Source organism: Protopterus annectens, chromosome 15.part0, assembly GCF_019279795.1.
Source record: "Protopterus annectens isolate FY-2018-M chromosome 15.part0, PAN1.0, whole genome shotgun sequence".
Lineage (NCBI taxonomy): Eukaryota > Metazoa > Chordata > Ceratodontiformes > Protopteridae > Protopterus > Protopterus annectens.
Window position 1 is genome coordinate 119,570,169 of NC_056749.1, and position 14,601 is coordinate 119,584,769.

Below are 14,601 nucleotides of genomic sequence, written 5' to 3' on the forward strand. Positions count from 1 at the left end.
AAACCGAAATACTTATAAAACAGAATTTATATTTTCATGGGACTAAGCTGCTTTGTCATCAAGTAAAATTAAAATTAACTTTGAAGCTTCTGTAACAAAAATAAATAAGATATGGTTACATATTGGCCTAAATGTTTGATTCAGATTTGCTTCTTTAAATGTCTAGATTGATAGTTTAAACTATTACATATAAGCTCCTGTTTTGCCTCAGCAAAGAAGTAATTTATGTTTCCTTCTCATTACTGTGTTCCTTATTAGGTATCCTCATCACCTATAACAGCCAGTGACCTCCCCCATTTAACTGGCAATGAGCCTGCGTCTTCTATGCAGATGTCAGTGCTAAAATTTTCTGCAGGAACAAGTGTGCGGAAACGGTCTTCTAGGATGACTCCACTTTGGAGGATGGTGGGCAGCAAACCTCATGGAGCTTACTGCCAATATGATCACGAATGCCTCACTAGGATCTGCAGGTATAATTCAAAGCTTGGGGGGTAAGTTAACCTAGCACTTAACTCACACAATACAACACAGAGCAGGATATCATGAAATGTTTCTAATTGCATACAAGCAATCACTCACTGCATGGTGTCTAACTTCCATATATCTCAACTGTACAGATTTTCACAGAATGTCCAGATTTTTCCTCATATTTTTGGTCCATTTTTCATAAAATCGTGTTTTTCTGACAAATTAGAGGCAAGTCATTAAAGACTGAAATTAGAAAATAATGACAGACATTTGAGTGTCAGACTTCATACCCTTCAGAAAATTCATGCTAATCCAAAACCTGTTATTCTATCAACTTTCTAAGTTTGTAAGAGCAATATTTAAAAATTGTTCCTATTTTTGGGCCTTTGTTCCACTTTTATTTATGGCTATGTCCAGATTTTTTTTCTGCAAGAGGTTGAGAGGATTGTGCCTAACACATGTGAGTGCATTAACAGTACAGCTCTTTGCCAAGTTTTTCATTTTCTATCAAAATATTTTTTCTTTTTCTGTCTTTTTAGACAACATTTTTAGAACTGCCTTCTCTGAAATCAAGCAAAATTTTGCAGGAATCCACTAAATGAAGAGACATATTTAATCTGTTATGGTACTAAAGAATCATCAGTAACAACTATCAGTGAAAAGGGCTACTTTAAGTGCAAATATACATGCTGACTTAATAAATGCAAACACATATCAAAGCAGAAATCAGACTGATGGTGTGATTTTCAAAGCCGTTTAATTGGGTTACTAAGTAGTTTGTCAGACATACGATGTAAGTCACACAATGTGGTTCGTTACTATCATTAGTCAATCACAAGATCTGAAATCCACCTTCATTGTCCAACAATTTTATTAAACAATTAAATAATTAATTATAATGATCCAATGCTGTTACAAGCCATCATTTAAAAATCTGTCCCAGTATGGGTCAACTTTCATGGTTCTTACCTTTCTTAGCAACCTGAAATAAAAGTTATTGGTACACATCATAATGTTGGAACTGTGAGAAGACCTTTGCCTGCTACAATTTAGGCATAGCACTATGAATTTGGCCCTCAGATGTACTATTGCTCCTCCTACATTTATGATTTCATAATAAAGTCAGATATGTTTGTGGCTATCTACTTTATTAAATACATAAGCCAATCCTATATAAAGATTCACTACTACTACTACTATCTAAACAGGATCTAGTAAATAAAGGCCTTCTGTTGTGAAAAATAAAAAGTGCTCCACTTTCTGATCCTCTGTCTGCTATGATTATTGAAGACCATTGCTATGATTTGTAATGTTGAGATGTTTGCCTGCTGGAGCAATCAGTACTGATACATCCGGCATTAGGACTGCTTGAAGGCTCCCTATTGAAATGCTGGCACTAATAATGTAGAGTGCAGACAGAACAAGAAAAAAAAATCAAAAACTCAGAAGAGCAACTCTCGAACATTGCTATTCTCCAACTTTAAACTTTTTTTTTTTTTTTTTTGCAGGAGGCAAGCTGCACTCCACCAAACTTATGTATATAGCACAAAGCCTTCCCAGATTGCCATCCTAACCCCTTATACCCATTATTTACACAAAGATATGCATCTGAAGCGTTCTCCCCAGGCCACCACTGAAAATTGGCTTCATTCCAAGTTGGACTTTCCTGGTTAACAAATGTTAAAATAAATAAATGAAATTATTTCCCACTGTTCTAGAAGGATCCAGTTCTACCTAAACCCAATGTGAAGGTGTGTTGGACAACTGTAGGCAGTGTTCTTCTCACAGATTCAGAGTTATGATGAGTATGCAAATGTTTTATATCTATCTTAAAAAGCTCTGCCTGCAAGAACAATTAAGATTGAGTCCCCATCTCAATCTTCATAGAAGGTTACTATGAGACCATAGCCTTGATTACTGTGTCCCAGAAGGGGGACCATAACCTAGAGGTTGCATCCAACTTATGTTTAGCAAAGGTGTGCAGAGATGATCAGGAAGCTGCTGTTGACATGTCATCTGAGTTGTCACAAAACAAATTCTACTTGGGCAGCTTCAATATCCATGGCATTCTTCAGTAATGCCACCTCAGATGACATGCAAGCAGCAGCTTTTGCATAGGTGAATGTCTAGATGAGAGGCCACAATGTAATGAATTGTTTTCCTTTATCTAGCAGTTAGTGTAAGTAGTAGTGCAGGCTGTAATATGTGCTTTAGCATGGGTAACCTTACTTTTAGGTTAGGTGATGCCTGTGGGTGTAGCTTTCAATTTGGGACAATTTTTCCTATCAGGAGGATTAAACTTCATTATTTGAAGATGTACATAGTTTGGGGTGTTTGTTTTAACTTAATATGCTATGAGGATGTTCTGATGTTGTTGTTTTCTGAGGGTTTTCATTAAAACAAAAAATCTTGTAAAATGTGGCATAGATTCAAATAGAGATGACAAGAAACAACTGTATAAAGGATCAGCCTTCCAAACAATACCGGATGCATGTAACACATACGTTGGAAATAGTTTAAAAAGCTGTCATATGTAATAGCTGGGAATAATAATTTCTTATAGTGGGCACTCTATCCATATTATTTTGGAATGCAAATTGCCTCACAGATATAGAAAAAAAGGTAAGAGTATTGAATTACATTAGGAAATGCAAAGTACAAATAGCAGTGCTACAGGAGACATATTTGGAAAGAAGTGAGCAAGTGAATTTGACAAAGAAAGCATGGATATGCAGCAGCATATCAGGGGCAAAGGAAAAGTGGAGTACTTATACTAATTGTTACAGGAGCTCCGGAAGTTCACAGTATTAAAATTCAGCATTAAATAAGCAGAACACAATAAAAGTGTATTAAATAGTATAATCAAGCAAAAAATAAACAAGCAATGTATGTCTTACTATGCCTTGGCACTTCTAACTCTAACACCAACTCAAAAACATCATCTCCTTAGTTACCACAATTTGTTCCACTAATACTTCTATCAAAATTTCTGTAAAGACTCTCAATCAACTCAATTCCCAAAATACATGTCATGTTCCCAGTTTCTGTTCTCTTCTCTTTCACATATCCAACATCTACTACCCACCTGGGGAAGATCCTTTGAAGTCTACTAGGTGTATAAAAAAACCTATGCAAACATTTCTACACAAATATCCTGAACCACCTGGATTTTGTCTTATACTTAGGTGCTCTACAAAATCTCTTCCCGTTGTTCCATCATAATGTGTTTGCCCATTCTTTGTTCCCAATAACTTCTAACCTCCTCTGATTCATATACTTATGCAAAATCTTATATGTTCTGTTTATTTTCCCTTTCTAAAGGCGGCATCTGTTCTTGGCACTAGTATAACTGCACCAGGGCTATCTTTCACTTATCATTCCTCTATCTCTTGGTCTCTTCATCTATATCCTATTTTTAGTCCCTGATATGGAAGACCATCCCCAACCTGCACATCAAATACTTACTTAGTTTCATTCCACCTTATTATTTTTCCCTCCCAATGAATCTCTTCTCCATACCTTGGTTTCTTAACAAACTTCCTCTTACTTCCAGCTACTTCCTGCTTTATTTTTGCACACTTACTGCTGTGTATCCCTAATGGAAGAATCTCATTGCTCTTGTCCCATACCCCTTTAGTCTTTATAACATTTTCTGTTTATAGATGCAATGTTCTGGATGATTTTTACTGTTTTTCTTAATTCAGTGCAACCAAAATACTAATATCTCTTTATCCTACATACTTTCCCTTGTATCACCATTGTCTTTTTGTTACTTTGATAAACACCAGGGGTAGTCAGTGCTGATCTGTAAAGTACATCCATCTACCAAGGACAGTTGGGGCAACCCAGGATTAACATGGCTAGACTGAGAAAGACTCAAAGGCTGCTAACCTAGTAACTTCCTATGAACCTAATCTCTCAGCTTGTGTTAAATATTCAAACCTTAATTGTTTGGCCATAAAATCCCCCATTCATATCTGGTAATCTTAATTCCATTTGCTCTATAATGAGAAGCAGTTTATCCCACTTATCTCTGCCAAGCTCCCCAGCCAAACAAATTAAAATGCCAGGTTTTTGTGATATAAAAAAATGATCCACAATAAATCATTTCAAAACTTTTTCCACCTTTAATGTGGCCTATAACATGTACAATTCAATTGAAAAGCAAACAAATCTGTTAGGGGAAAAATATAAAAAATAAAAATGCAATAAGCTAGTTGCATAAGTGTGCACACCCTTAAGCTAATACTTTGTTGAAGCACCTTTTGATTTAATTACAGCATTCAGTTTTCTTGGGTACACACCTGCACCATTAAAGAGACTGTGATTAACCCCAAATAAAGTTCAGCTGTCCTAGTAGGATTTTCCTGACGTGTACTCAGTTGCCTGCTAGAGCAAAAGCCATGGTTTGCAGAGAGCTTACCAAGCATCAAAGGGATCTCATTGTTGAAAGGTATAAGTCAGGAGAAAGATACAAAAACATTTCCACAGTACTGGATATACCATGGAACACAGTGAAGACAGTCATCAAAAGTGGAGAAAATATGGGACAACAGTGACATTGCAAAGAATTGGATGTCCCTCCAAAACTGATGAAAAGACAAGATGACAACTGGTCAGGGAGGCTGCCAACAGAGCTACAGCAACAGTGAAGGAGCTTCAGGAATTTCTGGCAAGTACTGGTTGTGTACTACATGTGACAACAATCTCCCATATTGTCCATATGTCTGGGCTATGGGGTAGGATTGCAAGATGGAAGCCTTTTCTTACACAGAAAAATATCCAGGCCCAGCTACAACTTGCAAAACAATACATCAAGTCCCCCAAAAGCATGTGTGAAAATGTGTTGTGGTCTGATGAGACCAAGGTTAAACTTTTTGGCCACAATTCCAAAAGGTACATTTAACTGGAACTGGGGCTTTAGTCAAGGTGTAGGGAATTATGAACGGTTCCAAGTACCAGTCACTTTTTGCTCAAAACTTGCAGGCATCTGCTAGAAAGCTGAAGATGAAGAGGAATTTCACCTTTCAACATGACAATGACCCCAAGCATACATCCAAATCAACAAAAAAGAAAATTAAAGTTTTGGAATGGCCCAGCCAGAGCCCAGACCTAAATCCAATAGAAAATCTGTGGGGTGACCTGAAGAGGGCTGTGCATAAGAGATGCCCTTGCAATCAGACAGATTTGAAATGTTTTTGCAAGGAAGAGTGGTCAAATATGGTCAAGTCAAGATGTGCCATGCTGATAGACTCCTACGCAAGAAGACTGAGTGCTGTAATTAAATCAAAAGGTGCTTCGACAAAGCATTAGTTTAAGGGTGTGCACACTTATGCAACTAGCTTATTGTACATTTTTTATTTTTTATATTTCTCCCCTAACAGATTTGTTTGTTTTTCAATTGCATTGTAGAGGTTATAAAGGTGGGAAAAGTTTTGAAATGGTTTATTGTGGTCTCGTTTTTTTATATCACAAAATCCTGGCATTTTAACATGGGTGTGTAAACTTTTTATATCTATTGTGTGTATGTATATATTTATAGATGTCTCTCAACCTGTTAATTCAAGAAATCTGGACAAAGCCTAAAATAATGGGTGAACAAAGGCTCAGAAATGGGGATAGATTATAAGTACTGCTCTTATAAACTTAGAAAGCTGCTAGAATAACAGGATTTGTGTTAACTTGCATTTTCTGAAGGATATGAAGTCTGAATCTCAAATATATGTCATTATTTAGTGACTTCAATCCATGGTGATTTGCCAAAAAACACAATTTTACAAGAACAGACCATGTATCTGAGGCAAAAATCTGGACATTCTGTGAAAATCTGTACAGTTGAGGGGTATGACGGATGTATATCTCCATATCGTAAAAAGTGGTTTATATTCCCATAAAGATGAATATGTGCAAGCTGAGAACGATTTTGGAGTAAATTGTTATCAGCTTGCCTCCCTCGCAAAAACACTTGTTTCACTAACTTTTTTGATGAGTTGGTGAGCAAGTACTGGAGCTCAACCAGGTGAGATTTAATATTGTTTGTGGTTGGTTTTTACAGCGTTCCTCTTTCTTGTTGTTTTTAATATTGTTTTCTCGATATGGAGAAAGTTTAACTAACTTTTATTTATTTAATGAGTTGGTGATCAAACATTGGAGCTCGAGCAGTTAAGGTTCAATATTTTCTTCTTCCACTATAGAGATCTACACCTAAGAAACTGAAAAAAATGTGTTAGGTTGGGAAAATGGTAAGACAAATGGGATAAGATGATTCTCCTTAGGAGCAAGGGGAAATTAAGATTACCAGTTTATCTCCCACCCCCCCTGCTAAATATATATACCAACTCCAAGATCACACTACAGTGGGAAAAGGACAAATTCACCCATCCTCAGTATATCACACTCTCGCACAAAAAAAAGCTGGTATGTGCAAACAGCTGATTTTCAATCACACTTTTCCTGGTCAAGAAATACAAATGTTTGGCCAAAAAGAATTATACGTTATGTGTGTGTGCAAGTGTGTGTAAACATTTTCATTGTCTGTATCTTACTATCCAAATCTATGTTCATAACTTTCCAATCTCATATTTTGCTAATTATCTACTGCTTAATCTTTTTATTTCCTCCGAAATTGTTCTTAGCTTAAATATTTTCATCTTTGGGGGAATATAAACACATGGCAAATTAAACATCCTTCATTGAAAATAATTTCTCATTGTCACAAATATGTTAATTATGTAGTTCCCAGAACACTGGATTTGATTATCCGTGTCAGTCTACTTCACTAATGGGAATGTTCAGTTCCAGGTGCAAAACACATCAAAAAGCTCTCTCCCACAACTTGAGCTCTTTCTCTAACAGCCACAGTGCAGTGCTGCTCCCTGTTTACCTCAGATTGTGTTTGCTCACCTAAAGGTCTCTATAACCTACTAAATGAAGAAGCAATGAAGAGTAACGGATGTATGACAGACAGACCTCAGGAGGTCAATAAGGTCTGACAGGAGTTATAAGCTGACAATTTAGAATGAGATGGAGTGGATTGGTGATGTGGATGGATATGGATAATTAAGGTCCAATGTTATGCTAACTATGTAACTATTGTATCTTGAATGATCCAGTCTATCCACTTCACTGTTAGGACAGAATTCCCAGCAACATCTCAGGTGACATCATACCATATTGTTGATTCCACTTCACTGATAGGACAGAATTCCCAGCAACATCTCAGGTGACATCATACCATATTGCTGATTCCACTTCACTGATAGGACAGAATTCCCAGCAACATCTCAGGTGACATCATACCATATTGCTGATTCCACTTCACTGATAGGACAGAATTCCCAGCAACATCTCAGGTCACATCATACCATATTGCTGATGGCACAAACGTTAGACCCTGACTAAGAAGTCACATCAAATTTGTAGTGCCTGGTAGAGATATGCACAGAAGCTGAGGTAACAGCTGTACAGATATCATCAACAAAGTACTTTTAACGGAAGTAGAGGAAGTAGCATCTGGGTTTCTTGAGTTAACCTTCACTATAGATGTAAGATGTTTATTACCTGATGTACAGATAAACACATTGCAATCAGAGAGCCATCTGGACCCTGGACACTTTTTTTTCTATCTTTACTGTAGAGAAAGAAATTAACAACTGACCATGATGTCTTAACTGCTTTGTACTGTGGAAGTAGATAGTGCCGTTGTGTAAATGAACTAATTAGAACAGTAGAAGTTTGAACAGAACACTGATGCAATGACCTAAGTTATATGGGTTGTATCCTGCAAAGGTTCGAATGTGTGTACAGCTTCCAAAGCTCCATAGCACCTTCCATGCGACTGCATGACCGTTGGAGATCATGGGTGAGCCAGAATAAAACAAACAAATGGGTGTCAAAACTCAAACCTTTTTTGCTTCAGTACAAAGCAAACTATAGTCCTGCCAGACAAATTCATGTTAGGACAATAGGGAAAGATATGGATCCCCACCCTGGCATAACAAAAATCACAGTGGGGGGAGGGGTGTTTGTACTGCAATAGTAATCCTTTCAAAAATCTACTTTTATGGTAAGTTAACTTACACAAATATACTACATTCATCATTTTGTCACTTTGGCAGTAGCCTAAGCTGCATGGGGTGAACGCCAAAGCTTAGAAAGAAAGAAAGAAGGATCAAAATCTAGGAATCATTTCAATATTGTCCTAGCAAGCCCCTGTTTTGGCCCTAGAAAAATAATCAATTTTGTAATCCTTGGTAAATGTGTGGAGAGAAGGCCAAGGTGTTGCCTCTACAATAATTCTAAAGTGCACCCCTTTCCCAAATGCTAAAGAAGTAGCCATAGAGTGTCCTGTTATGCTAAACAAAATAAAATGGAATTGACTATGACAACCACTTGTTAAGAGTCCATTCTGACATACATAGTCCATTTTTCTTGCCTTCATATGAAGTAAGCAACTGATTAGGATTCTGGAAGCTTTTTGTTCTATCAGTATAGTATCTGTTGTTCCTGTTGACGTCCAGAATATGAAAAATCCTTTCTCTCTTATTTTTTTTCCTGAAAGGAAGACAGGGAGATGGATCAGCTGGCTTAGTGTACACTCTGAAACCACTTTGGACATGAATAAAGAACTGGCTCCCACAATGACCCCATCCTTATGAAAGATGAAATAGGGAAGATTCACCATAAGTGCTTGACACCCAAATACTCTGTGAAGTCAGAGCAGTGAGTAACACTGTTTTCCATGATAGGAAATTGAAGACAGCCTCATAAGGTGGTTCAAAACAAAGTGTAATTTTTTTCTAGAAAAAAAATTAGGATCTCATGTAGGAGGTACCTGTTTCCTAGGGGAACAAATATGCGGCATCCCTTTCAAGAGTTGTTTAATTTGAAATAAGGTAAAAAAGGGGGGAGAGGACCACTTGCTGACAAGTAAACATGGCTGAAAGGTGAACCTTAATGGAAAAATTAGAAAGGCCTTTGGATAATAATGCACACAAATACTGCAGAACCAAGGGGGTCTCTGCCCTAAAAGAATCTTGGTTCTTGGTTATTGGTTTGGGACCAAGTAGAAAAAAAGCTTTTCACTTAGCCGTGTATGATTTTGTAGCAGCAGGATTTTTAACAAAAAAGCTGAAAACTAGGATGGATTAAGTAAAACTCTGGTTTGTGTGAGTAAATCCATCCTCTGAGGAAGTCTGCAGGAACTGCTCTTGGCCATTTTCAAGATAACAGAGACACTTTTGCCTGTCTCAAAAGGGAGTTACCAGAATCATCCTTGTAGAGTCCCAAGGCATACAGGAATACTCACATCCAAGGGAATGAAAATGCATATAGCTTCCAGGCTTTTATGAAAGGAATTCTGGTGGAAAACATCTTTAACTGTCTGTTGTGAATGTAGTCAAGTAGATCTACTTGAGGACTTCCCCACACCAAGATTAAATCCCGTTAGACCCCAGGGTACAATTTCTATTCAAGGGTATCTGTTCTGGTCCATATCAACTAATCTGCTAATATATTCTGCTCTGATTGGATGCAGGTAGCCTGTAGGGATAGACGGAGCTGAGCTGAGTTGCTATTTCCCAGGTTATCATTGATAGTCTGAAATAGGGTAGGATGTAGTACCCCTTGTTTCTTTTTGTACCATATTTCTTTGGTGTTGTCTGTGATTACTAGGAGAGGGCTGGGGAGCCAAAGGTCATTTAAAGATATGAGTGCATTTATCAGTGCTATAATCTATCTCTTTAACATTTGTGCACTTGACTTTATCTTGCTAGTTCCACAGACCCAGGACCTTTACCCCTTTGGATACCGTTCCCCATACAAAGTCTGATGTATCTGAAGTCATGGAAGTCATAGAGTGAGTAGGGGTTGGAGGAATCAAAGGGAGGCCTCAATTTAAAGGCAACTGATTCAACTACCAATGGATCTTCTTCTTAACATAACTCAGCACCAGAATCTGAAAGGATAAGTGTGTTGCTGTTGACACCACATATATTTGGGAAAACACAAAATATTCCTCATGTGGAGCCTGGCTAAAAGAATCATGGGAATAGTGGAAGCCATGAAACCTAGACTTCTGCGATAATTCCTGGCTGCTGAAAAAGACTGATTAAAGAAAATGAAAGTACAGTCATGAATAATCACATCTGGAAAAAGACTGATTAAAGAAAATGAAAGTACAGACATGAATAATCACTTCTGGAAAAAGACTGATTAAAGAAAATGAAAGTACAGACATGAATAATCACTTCTGGAAAAAGACTGATTAAAGAAAATGAAAGTACAGACATGAATAATCACTTTTGGAAAAAGACTGATTAAAGAAAATGAAAGTACAGACATGAATAATCACTTTTGGAAAAAGACTGATTAAAGAAAATGAAAGTACAGACATGAATAATCACTTCTGGAAAAAGACTGATTAAAGAAAATGAAAGTACAGTCATGAATAATCACTTCTGGAAAAAGACTGATTAAAGAAAATGAAAGTACAGTCATGAATAATCACTTCTGAAGTAGCCTTAGCTATATGGATTATATTCTACTAAGGATATAACAGTCAGACAGCTTCCAAAGCTTTGGCGCACCTTCCACATGCCCAAACCATCATTCAGCTTGAGGTTAGCTGACTAAAATACATGTTTGGGTGCCGAGCCCCTAAGAGCTTTCCTGCTGTTGAAGAGAGCACTCCTCTGCAGGCTTTCAAGGATTGGCAGTCAGCTCATGCTGTTCCTTTGCGGGGCAGATAAGTTCCCTCTGGGGGAAAAAAAAAACTTCCACTTTTAAAAAACAAAATAAACAGTCTCAACAAAATGTGGGTAAACAGATGTTTAAGAAGAAATGGTGGAGGGGGTTCCAAACAGAAATCAGGAACCCCCAAAACAAGGACAGTACAACAAGTCAGAATGCCTATTTAAGGGACCTTGTCCCATGTTCTTACCCTGGTAGTCCCTTTTGGTTTATTGTACTATGGTGGCCTCTTTATCTGCTGTATTTAGTTCATTGACAAATAAGTTAACAGTACTAATCCTAGGATAGAACCTGTGGGACTGTGATGGATATAGGAAGGAAAGTGGAGAAATCATCTTGCCATTTCACTACAGGGGACCTATTGCGAGGTAACTAAGAAACCATTTTTGTGTGTTGCTATGATAAGCTTTTTTGTCCTGTTTTATACATCATTTGCTATGATTCCTTAACTGTACAGATGTTTCAGAATTGGTTTGTAGCCATGACTTCCAGGTCTTATCTCTCAGTTGCATGGCTTGATGTTATTTTTTTAGTTAAGCAAGGGTCTGGTTCCAACTCTTAGGGTATTCATTACAGAGATCGATCAGTTTACAGATGGTGATCAACAATTAACAACGTAGAATAGGTTTTGTTACATTTACTGAATATACACAACAACAAGCTAGGGATACAAAATAACTGTCTTACTGCACATTAAAGAATGACCAGAGGGTACTTTGTAGGCCAGGTAGAGAACTTCTCTCAGCAGTCTGTAGGAGAATAAGTGCAGGAATAGGGCTTTGAGGAGGTCCATGTAGGACATGTTATTTATGCCTTGTATCCTTTTTGTGGGGAACATCTGTGGTCATTCCACTTGTTGCATATACCTGATCAGGTACATACCAAAGGAGCACTGTACATTGTACTCAGTTATTGGCCTGTTGAGTGCCATGTAGAGAGGAACAGTTACATCCTTGGACCTAGAAGCCATACCTTTGCTTATGTGTTTAGCAACATAGAATGATTTCCACATGATGTCAAGACTGAAACCAGTTGCCATAATGCTTAAGGTCTTTGCCGCCCATGCACAAGGTTTAATCCTGACTTCTGACCAAAGCTGTAAAGAATTTGCATGCTCTCCCTCAGTCTCTCTGGAAGTTCCACCCACCTTCTAAACACATGCTGAGTTTTTTCATCTAAAAAAAAACTCACTCAAGACTGGAGCTGTGGCCAGTAGCACAGACTGTAGATAGTGTCCTGTAGGAAGAAGAGTTGTATAGACCAACTGCTTTGGGCATCAACTCTGGTGTGCTGTATCCTCCAGATAGGAAAACACAGACTGCACGCACTGTCAGGGCTGCCACTGAACTGTGTACAAAACTCCCTGTAGGTGATTCAGTTCTGTTAACTGTTGTTGCCAATTGGGCATTGGTATTTGGCAATGATTAGCAGGTTGAGGACAAGGTCTACTCCAACCTAAGCCAGGGATCCATGCAAATGGTGGGAGGGTGTATGTGTCCCTGTTGGCCAGTGTGTGCCTGCCATAAAGCCGAGCAACTCTGTGTCAGTAAACTACTGGCATGACAAATAAAGAAATGAGAACATGACAGCAGAAGTCAAAATAGTTCAAATTGTAGGGAAGTTCAAAGAGAACAGATTATGGTGGCTCAGACACATGTGCAGAAAAGCAGAAGACAAGTTGGTGAAGAAGATTTTATACAGACAGGAATAAGGCAAGTTGAGACAAGGGCACCCAGCAAACAGATCACCACTGATTCTAAGGACAACCACAAAGCATTCTATAGCTATGTCGAAAATCTCAATGGCAACACCCAGACCTGCTCTGAGTTACAGCACAACGGCACGAAAATTACAGAACCAACTGATATTGCCAACATCTTGGCTGATAGGTTCATTGCTAACTTTACCCCCCCATCACCCCCTAAAGGGCCCATATATATACAGAAAGAATGCAGAGTCCCTGTAATCACAACTACACAGGTAAAAGCTGTACTCTCTAAAGCCAAAAATGCAGCATTCATGAGACCGGACAACATCCCAGGCTGCATTTTACACGAACTTCAGAACGAACTGGCTCCCCACCTAAGCACCATGTTCAATCATAGCTTCACATCAGGCTTTGTGCCCAATGAATGGCTTACAGCAATAGTTATCCCACTCCACAAAGGGGGAGCCACCACTGATCCTGGGAACTATCGCCCTATTAGCCTGACAAGCCTGGTCTGCAAGACCATGGAACGTATCGTCATGGAACTCATAAACAAAGACATTGGTAACCTCCAAACTCTGGATCCACCCAGTTCGGGTTTGTGAAAGGCCTCCTGAACCTGATTGACTTCTTTGAGGCAGTCACCAAAGCCATAGAGATGGGTAAGGTTCACACAGCCTATCTTGACCTCGCCAAGTCTTTCGACACCATCCCCCATTCTGGAATTATAGCTAAACTCACTAAATTAGGTATAAATCCCTATGTCACAAGATGGGTTGCCAACTGGCTCACTGACAGAACCAACACTGTAAAAGTTGCACACTCCAAATCTGACCACAAACCAGTGACAAGTGGAGTACCGCAGGGTTCAGTCCTGGGACCTCTCCTGTTTGGTATCTACTTCTCTGAAGTACAGGTTAACACAGAAGGCCTCTGGCTAATGAAGTTCGCAGATGACTGCAAACTAGGAGCCATAGTCAAGTCCCCAAATGATGTGGAAATCCTACAGAAGGGCCTTGCTGAGACAGACGCCTGGTGTCAGAGCCATGGCCTCAAGCTCAATGCCAAAAAGTGCATTGTCATCCCCTTTGGTAAAAACTTTGTATCCATGAACTACTACATAGACAGCAGTCTACTTAACACTGAATGTGTGATAAGAGACCTTGGGACCCAGGTGGACAGTAGTCTGTCCTTTGATAGTCACATCGCCACAGTAGTCAGGAAGTCCTTCTACGTGGCACACCTCATCACAAAAGGGTTCTCATCCAGGAAAAAAGAGGTCATTGTTCCCCTCTACTCGACACTTAGACCCATTATAGAGTACATCGCCCCTTTTGGAATATAACTCACAAGACATCTGCAGCAGCTGGAAAGGCCACAAAAGTACCTTACAAAGAGGATTACTGGCCTCAAACAGATGCCCTACACTGACCATCTCAAAAAACTCCAGCTTTACTCCGTAGTATATCGCCTACTCCGAGGTGATCTCTGCCTAACATATAAAGCTATGTCAAACCCAGAGCTGTTGGACATGCTACACCTAAAGAAATCCCAATCCCTCTGAGCTGCAAACTCTAGGGACCTAAACCTTGTCACCACAATAAACAGGACATGCTGGAGGGATAGATTCCTGTCCCAGAGACTTCCCATACTCTGGAACAGGCTACCCATCTATG

At 38.8% G+C, this 14,601-nt stretch overlaps 1 protein-coding gene across 2 annotated transcripts in view; it reads left to right on the plus strand.

The window, feature by feature from the left end:
• The window catches only part of LOC122790018 (liver-expressed antimicrobial peptide 2-like), a 157,404-nt gene that overhangs the window by 59,697 nt on the left and 83,106 nt on the right, over window positions 1–14,601 (plus strand). Inside the window, exon 2 of one of the 2 annotated variants that reach the window (XM_044057554.1) lies at window positions 259–491. In XM_044057554.1, coding sequence (XP_043913489.1) covers window positions 259–491 — 233 coding nt within the window. The remainder of the gene's footprint in view (window positions 1–258; window positions 492–14,601) is intronic. The other variant, XM_044057555.1, reaches the window with a different exon arrangement.